General features: G+C 46.8%; 1 protein-coding gene across 1 annotated transcript in view; it reads right to left on the bottom strand.

The window, feature by feature from the left end:
- Positions 1 to 11,620, bottom strand: part of PSAT1 (phosphoserine aminotransferase 1) — a 32,958-nt gene extending 21,338 nt beyond the window's left edge. The window contains exons 1-5 of the mRNA XM_027040990.2: positions 11,469 to 11,620; positions 6,146 to 6,206; positions 5,139 to 5,208; positions 2,423 to 2,628; positions 1,438 to 1,610 (exon numbers count right to left, since the gene is read on the bottom strand). Of these exons, the coding sequence (XP_026896791.1) occupies positions 1,438 to 1,610; positions 2,423 to 2,628; positions 5,139 to 5,208; positions 6,146 to 6,206; positions 11,469 to 11,528 (570 nt within the window). The 5' untranslated portion in view covers positions 11,529 to 11,620. The remainder of the gene's footprint in view (positions 1 to 1,437; positions 1,611 to 2,422; positions 2,629 to 5,138; positions 5,209 to 6,145; positions 6,207 to 11,468) is intronic.
- Positions 11,621 to 12,357: the final 737 nt, after the last annotated feature.

Genomic DNA, 12,357 nt, shown 5'->3' on the forward strand with positions numbered 1-12,357 from the left:
CTACCAGGGCCTGGGGGACGACTGAGCAGAGTTCCAGCTTGGGAAGACAAAAAGTTCTAGAGACAGATGGTGATGCTGTTTGCACAACAGTGTGAATGTACTTAATGCCACTGAACTATATACTCAGAAATGGTTAAGGTGGTAAATTTTGTTATGTATATTTTACCGTAATTTTTTTTTTTTTTTAAAGGCAGGCTACCATTTAGTGAGTTTGTTTTTAAATGCTTTAAAGGGGGCGCCCGGGTGGCTCAGTCGGCTGAGCTTCCAACTTTGGCTCAGGTCATGATTTCATGGTTCGTGGGTTCGTGGGTTCGAGCCCCCATTGGGCTCTGTGCTAACAGCTCAAAGCCTGGAGCCTGCTTCAGATTGTGTGTCTCCGTCTCTCTCTCCGCCCTCCCCCGTTCACGTTCTGTCTCTCTCCCTCTCAAAAATAAAATAAGCATTAAAAAAAAAAAAAAAAAAAAGGAAATGCAGGGCGCCTAGGTGGCTCAGTCGATTGAGCATCTGACTTCGGCTCAGATCGTGATCTCGCGGTTTTTGAGTTCAAGATCCGCGCTGAGCTCTGTACTGACAGTTCAGAGCCTAGTGAGCCTGCTTCAGATTCTGTGTGTATCTCTCTCTCTGCACCTCCCTGGCTCGCACTCTGTCTGTCTCTCTCTTTCTCTCAAAAATAAACAAACACTCGGGGCGCCTGGGTGGCACAGTCGGTTGAGCGTCCGACTTCAGCCAGGTCACGATCTCACGGTCCGTGAGTTCGAGCCCCGCGTCGGGCTCTGGGCTGATGGCTCGGAGCCTGGAGCCTGTTTCCGATTCTGTGTCTCCCTCTCTCTCTGCCCCTCCCCCGTTCATGCTCTGTCTCTCTCTGTCCCAAAAATAAATAAAAAACGTTGAAAAAAAAAATTTTTTTAAATAAATAAACACTAAAAAAAAAAAAAAGTAAATGCTTTACTTTTTGCACCCCCTGGTTGCATTCAGCTGAGTGCTGTGCTCCCCCATCCACCCTGGTGTGCCACTAGGAAAGGCTATATGCCCTGTTGATGCTCTGGGAGTTGAGGTCAGCTCACGGCCAGGTGCAGCTCCTTCCACACATCCCCTGAGCTTGGATAATCTGCATTTTCCCTGGAAGACAGCAAGCTACTCCCACTGCGTTGGCCCAAACACTTCTAAGAGGGACCCTCGAAGGCAGATAAACTCCCCAAGGACTCCAGTGTGACCCTGTGAAGCAATCATTAACACGGGGTAACATCAAGATGTAAGCATTCTGACAACCCACAGGAAATAAGCAACTGTCGGCCCATCGCTGTGAGCTGCCCTGGCTTCGGGGTCTCTGCTGGCCCAAGACGCTCTGGGCCTTTCCGTGTCCTGGTACGTATGTTAAAATGCTCTCACGGAATCCGAGACACTGGGGTGCCCCCGCCAGGCCCTTTTACACTCTACCTTGGAAACATCCACTGGCTTGGATAGGAAGTTTGAGGACATGTCACAAACCAGCACTGCTCCCTCGACGTCTGGGATAAAGTCAAACTCCACTCCGTGCACAGTCTCATTGGCACAGTAATATACATAGGAGGCATCGGGGCTCAGCTTCCAGGTGCTTGGATCTGGAATTTCTACCACAGAAGAAAAAGTGGAGACTCTGGACTTTCATTCTGCCTTCCTTGTGTAGATGGGACTGACACACTTCCCCTAGCAGTGAAAGGCTCATCCCAAAGCCCTCCCAAGTGAAACCACCCTATCCATCTTGCATTATAATCCCCATCAACGACCTAAAAAGATTAACAATCCCACCCCTTTGACAGTTATTGGGGGTAACTCATCTTCAAGAATGGTGTGGTGGGTATCTGTCGAGTTTTTTCTCATTACCCAGCATCCATCTATCCTATGTCCACTGAGTTTCTTCTTGGGGCTCCAGCCTCCCCAGCTCAGCCCACGTAGCTCCAGTGTGGCCCATTCCACTTGCAGTCACATGACTGATTGGGAATGGAACACAGGAGACGTCAGACTCTAACTGGAAATGCTTGAGCAAAGGCACTGAAACTTGGGAGAACAGAAGGTCAGGAGCATCTTCTAAAAGGGAGTACAGCTTTTCCGACTGTGGAGCCACCACAGAGGAGACGAAGGGAGACACCAGGACCTGCAGGCACTGTTGGGGCCCTTGATCAAGCCGTTCCTGAAGCCAATCGGCCTCTAGGTTTTCAGGTGAGAGAACCTATGAATACTTTCTGTAGCAGCCAGTGAACAGTCTTAACAAGTACAACCATCCAGTCTGAATGGTACCAAACCAACTATTGACCAGAAGAAGGAATTAAAAACTGCTGGTTGCCCTTGGCGGGGGTAACCTGGTATCTAAGGAGGGACTACCCACCCATCAGCATTTGTCAGCATTTCATTATCACTGTTGAACTCAGATCCCAGAACTTACTCGTGTAACTCCCAAGTTTGGGGTGGACGATATTCACGGTCCCAAACTTCTTGGCTTCTTCGGCGGCCTTAGCTGACCAAGATCCTGTCACCACATAGTCGGCACACCTTCCTGCTTTCAGGCCAATCAGGTTTAAGGGGACAGCACTGAACTGGCCAGACCCACCTCCTTGCACAAAAATCACCTTGTAGTTGTCTGGAACGGCTCTGGGCAGAAGTACATGTGACGGTAAACAGAGACACACAGGGCGCAAGAATGAGTGATGCTCTCTACCAGCACTTTACCCTGGGTGGATATACTACAAGAAATATGGTAAAGTCCCCCCACGGCTTTGCCTTCCCCAATCCAGTCACTTATCTATTCCCTCCTTGGACAACCATTATCGGGCTCTGTGTGGAACCCAAGGGGAATGTTTGGAGGGAAGTCAGTAACACCCTGCTAGTCATCTTGCTACCACTCTCAGACTACATGGTTCAAGGGAGGCCAACCCTCACTCCAGCAGAAGAGCACATGACCCGAGCTGGCCAGTGGGGTTTGGTTCTGAGACCTTTGCTCAAACTTCAGGAAAAGGGGAACGCTTTCTACTGAGGGAAAGGATAAACCGGCTAATCCTACAACCCCTGGTGGCCACCTGGTGAAGCCAACACCTAAAACAGCAGAGCCAAAAGATGAAGATAAAGACCTTCCTGAACATCACCTCAATCACTCCTTCACTTTACAGTTACACACGGTAACACACCCCCTCTTTCACTTAAGCTAAGAGCTGGGCATCTGTCACTTACAACCAGAAGTCCAAAAAATAGATATGTGCTGGTCCATGCTATGAACCAAGCGGACAGTGATAAGGATCATAGATAACGTTTTAGGCCTAAGCATGTAATCACATACGGACATACATCAAGACTAACAGGGGGGCGCCTGGGTGGCTCACTTGGTTAAGCGTGCGACTTCAGCTCAGATCATGATCTCAAAGTTTGTGAGTTCGAGCCCTGCGTTGGGCTCTGTGCTGATGGTACAGAGCCTGGAGCCCACTTTGAGTTCTGTGTTTTCCCCTCTGTCTCTGCCCCTTCCTCAGCCCAGCTCACACTCTGTCTCTCACTCAAAAATAAATAAACATTAAAAAAAAAAAACAAGACTAACAGGGAAATTTCTGGACTCCAGCATAGAAAATGAAGATGATGGTTGGAATGGCTCTAGGCAGTAAGAGAAGCTCAGCTCCAGAGGGACTAGACCATGGAAACTGGACCCAAACCTTTGAGTAAGGTCAGAGCTTAGAAACAGGTATATGGAAGGCAGATGGCTACAGACAGGTCCAGCACCAAGGTAAGAACCAAAGGGCAGGGCAACCCGAGAGGGTCCTGGGGAATGGGTGCTGTGCAAATATCTGGTCCTGAACTATGTCTGCCTGTGATCATCCAGTGCCTACTGCCAGGTCTCATTGAGAGGTTCTAAACATGAGGTTCTCAGCAGCTGAGAGGGTTCCAGGTCTATGTTATTCAGATGCCAGACAGATAAGAAGGCCAACACCTGGATGGAAGGACAGCAGATAGAGACAGAGCAGACAGGGGTACAAGGTAGGCACTTGGGTTAGAATAAAGGACAGGCCCATAAACTGAACTGAGAGTCTAGTCCCAGGAGGCTCACAGCCTACATCTTCTGGGGCCAAGGTTCCATGAAGCACAGGATTATGCTGTGGACAGGACACGGGACCCAGCAGGCAGACCCGGTGAGTGAAGTCACGCGAACGATTACTGGTTCTGACCACTCGCATTGCACTGGGCTTCTAGGGGCTCCTCACAAAAGTGTCCCCAAGCCTGCCCCATCTTGAAGCGTTTCATCAAGGCAATTTAAAAGGAAGTAGTCCATATAATTCCAATCTTGTTACGGAATAATGCAAACATGAACCCTGAATTATTAATAATAATTACCTCTGACTGATAGGGTTATGGATAGTTTAATTCTATCCATAGTTTAACTATCCAGTAGTTTAAATTCTAGTTTAATTTGTGATATTCAGGTTTGCCCCTAAACTTTCTACCATGAACATGCACCAGTTCTATGAGCAGAACGAAAATGTGGATTCCCCCCCCCCACTCAAGATTACCATATTCATAACGTTTATGTGAATATGTATAGATAATATATAAATCTCTCATTTAAACAGCAATCTATTTACAAGTAAGGTTTCCTCTGGGTAAGGAGAATGGTACAGATAAGCTAAGAGGGACCACCTGAGAAGTTCCTGGAGTGAAGAACTCTTAAAATTACCCAAAAAGTTTGCGAAAGATGAAGTTTCTACAGAGATTCTGATTCAGCTGGGCTAGAGAGGGGCCCTGCACTTAAATTTTTTAATACCTCCCCGCAGCCAGGTGATTCTGACAGGTGGTCTGAGACCCACATTTTTAAGAGCCAGTAAACTAACCAAGATGACCATTTCTTTGTTATCTAAATCCCTATTAAGCCTGAAAAATCTTTCTTAGATATAATGATTCCAAATCTTTGGAAACACCACATAAAATAAAAACACACAAACACAGGAGAGCAAACAAAAAAAGCATGATGTACTAATTTAGTGACTTTGTAAGAATCTTTAAAAGTTTATTTTTAATTATGAAATATTCTTAACACACAGCAGAGTAAATACTATAACAGACACCCAGGTATGTGGATTATCAAACAAAAGTAACGAATTTGGTCTTTAAAATTTTGAACTTACAACAATTCCCGCACAAGATTCTCTGTGTTGTTAATAATCTTGGCAAAATCTGATGACCTGTGGCTCATTTCTGTGGAAGGAAAGAAAAACAAGAAAACACAGTTCCAGTTCAAAACCAAATGAACAGAAGGAACTTTAGAAGCAAGTGCACAATTTGCAAATAAAATAATAACAGGAAATTGCAGTGATTTTGCAAATTGTGGGCCAAGGCTCACTTAGTTTAGGGGAAAAATCCAAACTGATTTTCCAATTGCAAACATTTGAGCCTTACAGCCACAGCGGAATGATTTTTCAAGTCGCATACTCATTGAATGAGCCATTTACTAATTCATCCTTCCGTCCCTGTGATTTCTCACAAACACGAACCCGTGCACAAAGGCTACCCCCCCGAGAACAGCAGCACAAATTTCCGCACTGCGGCTCTCATTTCACAGAAACCCAAGTATTCGTCCCAAACCCACAGGAACAAAATTTAATAGCAACAAGCATGCAGTTAACCCTATGATCTCTTAATACTATGTGGCTTTTGGAATTACCTAACAAGAAAAAGGACATTAAATTTTCAAGAGGAAATTTTTAAATTCCAAGGTTCTCTTCCTCAATAATGTAAGAGAAACTTAATGAAATTATTAACGCGCAAGATCTTGAGCAAAGGCTTGTAGACCTTTAAACATTTACTGAGTTCATTTGTAAGTATAGCCCAGGGTGTACAATGAATGTGAGGCAATACTATGAAGTTTCAGAGCATGGTGAGGCATGTGATCTCCGATGCTATGAACAGCAAAAACCAACCATGAAAGGGTAAGCCGGAGAGGCAAGAACCCCTCACCAGCATGGGTACTGATTTCAAAACTGCTTCCATCAATCATGCGACCAAAATTACTAAAACTTAAAAATAGATCTACAAAGGCCTAAAGGAAGACCGAGGGGAAAAAATTCGAGGCTTGATGCACTTTAATCAGTTTCCTTTGGAACCTGGATATTCAGAGTCAAAAAGTAAATCTTACCAAGAACACTAATCCCAATTCCTTTGTAGTCTAATAATTCCTTTTGTATCTCTAACAATACCTAGGAAAAAACAAGAGAAAATAAAATGATTTGGATATTCTGTGCAGAGCACTCCCTCTGGACATCAAAGAGAGGGAGTCCACCCACAGGGCCTGTGAGGTCCAGAAGCTTCTGTCGTGCCCACGGCCAATCCCCTTCCTCCCATCCAGCCCACAGAGCCCTGCTAATGCAATTTACACACAAGTTAAGTGTGAAATTATGTGATGCGATTGATGTTAAAATACAGCTTTTCTGGGGCACCTGGGTGGCTCAATCAGTTGTGTGTCAGACTCTTGTTTTCAGCTCAGGTCAAGATCTCATGGTTCATGAGATCAAGCCCTGCATCGGGTTCCACACTAATGGCACGGAGCCTGCTTGGGATTCTCTCTTCCTCTCTGCCCCTCTCCCACTCGCTCTCTATACTCTCTCTCTCAAAATAAATAAAAATAAACTCTAAAAAAAAATACAGCTTTTCCAAAAGCATGAATTTATTTAGGTATAAAAATTCACCTGGATTCAAAAAATAAAGTTCAAATAAAGAATTTTTCTGATGACAACCCTCAGCTTTCAAGATAAGACCTTTGGGAAAAAACGGACGTGCTAGAAAATATCCCCTCCACTATCACATTTCTCACTCTGAAAGCAGAAATACAACAAAATGCATAAAGTTCTGGGTTCAAGGAAAAACAAAAAAGTCGGTGAGGCTGAAATTAAACTGATAACTCAATTTTCCATCTTTTTAGTCTAAGGTGCTCAAATGGAACAGGGTGGGTGTGCGGGAATTAGGAAGAGCCTGCTGTGAATGAAGGGGCTCCTGGGTGGCTGTTGGTTAAGCGCTGGACTCTTGATTTGGGCTCAGGTCCTAATCTCACCGGTTCCTGAGATCCAGACCCCTGTTGGGCTCCGAGAAGCCTGCTTAGGAGCACGTGCTCTCTCTCAAAATAAATGAACATTAAAAAAAAAAAAAGAAAGAAAGAAACACCTGTTGTGAAAGATTAATGGTCAGGGGAGGTAATGACATACCGACAGAGCCATGAGGGGGATATTCCTATCCCCGATGCGCAGATGAGTAATATCAGCCAAGGCTCTGAGGGCTATGCACCTGGCCAGCCCTTTGACCCCTGTACTAAGATTACTGCAGTCCCTTAACCACATTCTACCTTACAGGGACAACGGGGCGGGGGAGACCCAATTTACCACCAATCCCAAAGAGTCAGGAAATGGGGCACGGCTCACCAAACCTTACAAAGCTAGCTCGGGGGGAGCCCCATTGATGTTTTGTTCCTCCAAAGTAAGTAAAATGCAAGTAACTACACACTGAAAAAAAAAAAACGCCAATCCTTTATTTATTTTTCTTAAAGAAGGAAGATAAAATCCTATCAGAGATGAATGTTAAAGTGTGAAATGACATGATATCTGGAATTGGCTTTATTGTTTATTAATTTTTTTTAATGTTTAATTATTTTTGAGAGAGAGAGAGAGAGCTACAGAGAGCAAGCAAATGGTGGGGGCAGAGAGACAAGGAGACACAGAATCCGAAGCAGGCTCCAGGCTCTGAGCTGTCAGCACAGAGCCCGATATGGGGCTCGGAGCCTAGAACCATGAAATCATGACCTGAGCCGAAGTCAGACATTCTACTGACTGAGCCACCCAGGCGTTCCTGGAATTGGCTTTATTATTTTTTTTTATTTTATTTTTTAATGTTTATTTATTTTTGAGAGAGAGAGAGAGATAACAGAGCACAAGCAAAGGGTAGGGGCAGAGAGACAGGGAGACACAGAATCCAAAGCAGGCTGCAGGCTCTGAGCTGTCAGCACGGAGCCCAACGTGGGGCTCGGATCCAACCAAGAACCATGAGATCACGACCTGAGCTGAAGTCAGACGCTCTACTGACTGAACCACGCAGGCGCCCCTGGAATTGGCTTTAAAATCATCCCAGAGCCAGTGGGGAGTAAGAGCGTGCTGGAGGAGGGAGTACTGAAACAAGCAAGACTGGCAAACGTCCACAGAATTCAAAATCCTCAGAGATGGGTCCATGGATTTCACTGTATTATTCCCTCTCTACCTTTGTGTATGTGCAAACTGTCATGAAGTACAAAGAAAGGGAAAAAATGCCCTGAAAACATACATTAAACAGGTGAGATAAGCCCTCTGTAGAGGCATCCTGCCACCAGAAGTTTCCTCGAAAGACAGAGGCTAAAACAGGACGGTCATAAAACAATCTAAACTGGAGTGTAATTTGTCTAAAAAAAAAAAAAAAACTTTTTGAGAGAGAGAGTGCGCACGCGCACAAGCAGGAGTGAGGGGCAGCAGGAGACAGAATCTTAAGCAGTCTCCACATTCAGCGCCGAGTCTGATGCCAGGCTCCATCCCACCAACGTGAAATGATGACCTGAGCTGAAATCATGAGTCCGATGCTCAACGGACTGAGCCACCCTGATGCCCCTGAAAAAAACAACATTTTAACAATAAAGAATTAAACAAAAGTTTCCTTTGGCAAGGGCGGGGGGGGGGTGGGGGGTGGGGGGTGGGGGGGGAGCGGGTGTCAAGAATTTGTCATTGTTGGGACACCTGGCAACTTGGTCAGCAAGCATGAGACTCTTGATTTTCAGGTCGTGAGTTCAAGCCCCACTTTGGGTATAGAGATTACTTTCAAAAAAGAAAAGAAAGAAATCATAAAAGCTAGCATTAGAAAAAAGGATTTGTCATTATTCTGTAAACTACCGGACGCTTATTAGCACTGGCTGAACAAATAAACTTTAGTGAATCCGTCTTTGAACTCCTGTTTAAGACTGGATTTCTCACAAAATAGATGAACACCGGAGAAGAAAAATAAAAATAAAACAAGATAAAAACAGAGAGGGAGGCAAACCATAAGAGACTCTTAAATATGGAGAACAAACAGAGGGTTGCTGGAGGGGAGCTGGGTGGGGGGATGGGCTAAATGGGTGAGAGGCATTAAGGAGGGTACTTGTGATGAGCACTGGGTGTTATATGTAAATGATGAATCACTAAATTCTACTCCTGAAACTAATACTACACTACACTAAATGTTAACTAACCTGAATTTAAATAAAATCTTGGACAAACTACAAAAAAAGACTGGATTTCTCTTACAGACAGTATCCCCTTAAATGAGGTTATAACCCAAATCATTACAAAGAGTTTTAAAAGACTTCTACCCCAAAATCATGCCCCTCTACCCCAGTGGAGTTTCTTTAGCTGCAGAGTACAATCGCTTTTGTGGGTCACAACTAACTTTTTTAAAGTTTATTTATTTATTTTGAGAGAGAGGCAGCGAGCGGGGGAAGGCCAAAGAGAAAGGGAGAGAGAGAATCCCAAGCAGACTCTGTGCTGTCAGCACAGAGCCCAACACTGGCTTGAACCCACGAACCGTGAGATCATGACCTAAGCGGCTATCAAGAGTCAGACACTTAACGGACTGGGCCACCCAGGTGCTCCTCACAACTAATTTTTTAAATGAAATAGAACAGACTGGAGTGGAATAGAATACAAAACTATGTATGTTGTAGTTATTTAGGCCAAATATTTCATAAGACCTTAATACAAGGCTTTCATTATAATTATATGCATGTATTTTGTCATTTTGTAAAATATATTTTTCATTGTGGTCACAGTCAACAGTAAAGTTTGAAAACCTTCTCTAATCCTAACAATTCAATCAAATCAAAACTCATAAAAAGCAACATCTGCCACTTCCTTCCACCCACCCCCTCCCCCACCCAGAGAGGGCATCTGAGGGCAAAAATCTTCCCAGGAAAACAATAATTACGTTACTGATGATCACAACTACCATTTTAAAAAATGCATAAAGAAACTGCACAAGGAGGGGTGCCTGGCTGGCTCAATGGGTAGAGCATGGGACTCTTGATCTCAGGGGGCCTGAGTTCGAGCCCCATGGGGGTGGGGAGAGATTACTTAAAAAAAAAAAAAAAAGAAAAGAAAGAAAGAAATTGCACAAGGAACAAATAGAAGATTCCAAAACAGAGAAGGGACAAAGGTGAGGCAGGTACAAGAAACGTTTGCACAGCTCTGACAGGGAAGGAATCTCGCCTAAAACCGACTGTAATAGGTGAGAAAAAACAAGCCCTGTTCTCTCAGCTACCGCGAGCCCTGCCCCTAGAAATGCAAGAAATCCTTTCCCTTCTAAAATTGTAAGATTCTCTGTTCGTATAACACAGAGGAGGCTCTATCCCGGGGAGATTTCTACTCTGTTCAACAATAGATAATTGTAAAGCACTTGGCTATGCCTCATGTTGCAACAACATATTATCAGTCATTCTGGTTAGAAAAATAAAAATATAACAGCAGCGATAGCAGTTTGTCAATCAAGGCAAATCACAAACGGCCTTCTTCACAACTGGGGAGTGGGGGGGGGGGGTGATGGGGAAAGGAGGAATGGGTGTTGGGGGAGCAGCTGGAAGCTGGCGTGGTGCCTAGGAAGGCAGGGAGTCAGTTCCACTTGGACTTGAAAAGTCTGGTTGTGGCCCCAGGGAGAATTCAATCATCCCATTTCCTCCAAAACAAAGTGAAGCTAACTGGGCAGGCAGCCCTAAGCCTAACAGAATTTGAATACTCGAATGCTTTTAGGAAACAAGCCAGTTAAAAAAAAAAAAACTCTACGCGTGGAACAGAGCTGAAATAAAGGTGGCGGGGGGGGGGGGCAGCTTCTCTAGGGGAACAAGGAAAGGGTGGACTGAAGGCTTTCAGATTTACATTTCTGAAAAGCAACGTTCCCAAGTGCCGGCTAAACCAAACACTCCTTACGAGGAGGGGTCATGCGCGGGACTCCAGTTTGCCATCCCCTCCAGTTAACGCGATCCTCATTCACCATTCATTCAAAGTATCCCATTCACAGATCCACTCGGCACTGCCTGGCTCTCAATGCCGGCCGGGCAACGCGAACGCAGAGATGAGAGCTCTTGCCTTCCCGCCGCGCCCCGGGCCCAGCCCAGGAGAAGGCACAGCACCGGAGTCTGCAGGTGCGCCGCACGGGCGAGCCGAGTCTTGCACGCCGCGCCCAGGGCAGTCGGCGCCAGGGGCAGCTGTAGAAGCAAGTCGCCGAGTTTCCTTTCCCCCAGATGCATTCTGCCAGAAGCCCACTTGAGAGGGATCCTGAACTGGGCATGCACTCTGTTGCAGAACGCTCGGAAGACTCCGAGCCGGGAGAGGGGATCCGAGCGCCCCGCCTCAGAGATACACTACGAACCGCGCGCGCTCCCGCCCGCACCGCACTCTCGGCTCGCGCTCGTGGGGACTTACCGAGCGCGGCAGCTTGGCAGGCCCGGGCCCGAAGTTGACCACCTGCCTCCGGGCGCTCATGATGCGGAAGCGCAGGAGGCGAGGGAAAACGAGAGAACTGACCGCGTGGGCAGCGCAAGTCTACTGCTGGCTCAGACCTTCTGCCTCCTCCCAGCGCCCAGTCGGCGCCCCCATTGGCCCGCGCTGTCGCAGGCCCTGCGCTAATTGGTTCGCGCTACGGGGCTCGCATCCCCATTGGTCATGCGCCTCAGCCAGGGCCCAGGAGCAGTTGCTCCTCCTCTCGTCTACTGCCTCAGCTCCTCTCTTTCTGATCAGTGCAAGGCGCGCGGGAGATTGCACCAGCCGCCCAGCTCGGCAGAGTGCCCGCCCTAGGATCGTGGGCGGCGGGAAAGGGCTGCCCCTGCCAACGTGGGTTCGTGCTTCTGCGGCCTGGATCCGGACCGTTTCCGCCCTCCAACCGCAGCCCCCTCTCTCTTGGTCGCTCTGGGAGACGTGGAGCAAATCCTTCCCCAATCCAACCACTTCTTCACCCGCCCCTGGTCTGGGCTCTGATGCATGCTTCAGAACCAGCGGTTACTAATTCACGAAACTTTTCTAAGCGCCCCGCACTAGCCCCGGATGCCGCATTGGAGAGGCAGGGCTCTCAAGAATGGAACTACAGGGTGAAGGATGGACGGACGGGAGGGGGAGTGCGGGGGGAGGGGGAATGAGATTCCTTACATGGGTAGATGGACCAGGAGTTCCTGCAGAATGAAAGGATGGAGCGGCCAAGCACTCGAGGAGAACTGGCCTGGGAAACCTGGATTCCCCCCCCCCCCCCGCCCCAGGCAAGTCCTTTCAAGTTGCTGATTCTCCATTTCCTTTTGTGAAAAGAGCGAGTACGAACCTG

This window comes from Acinonyx jubatus, chromosome D4, assembly GCF_027475565.1.
Source record: "Acinonyx jubatus isolate Ajub_Pintada_27869175 chromosome D4, VMU_Ajub_asm_v1.0, whole genome shotgun sequence".
NCBI lineage: Eukaryota > Metazoa > Chordata > Mammalia > Carnivora > Felidae > Acinonyx > Acinonyx jubatus.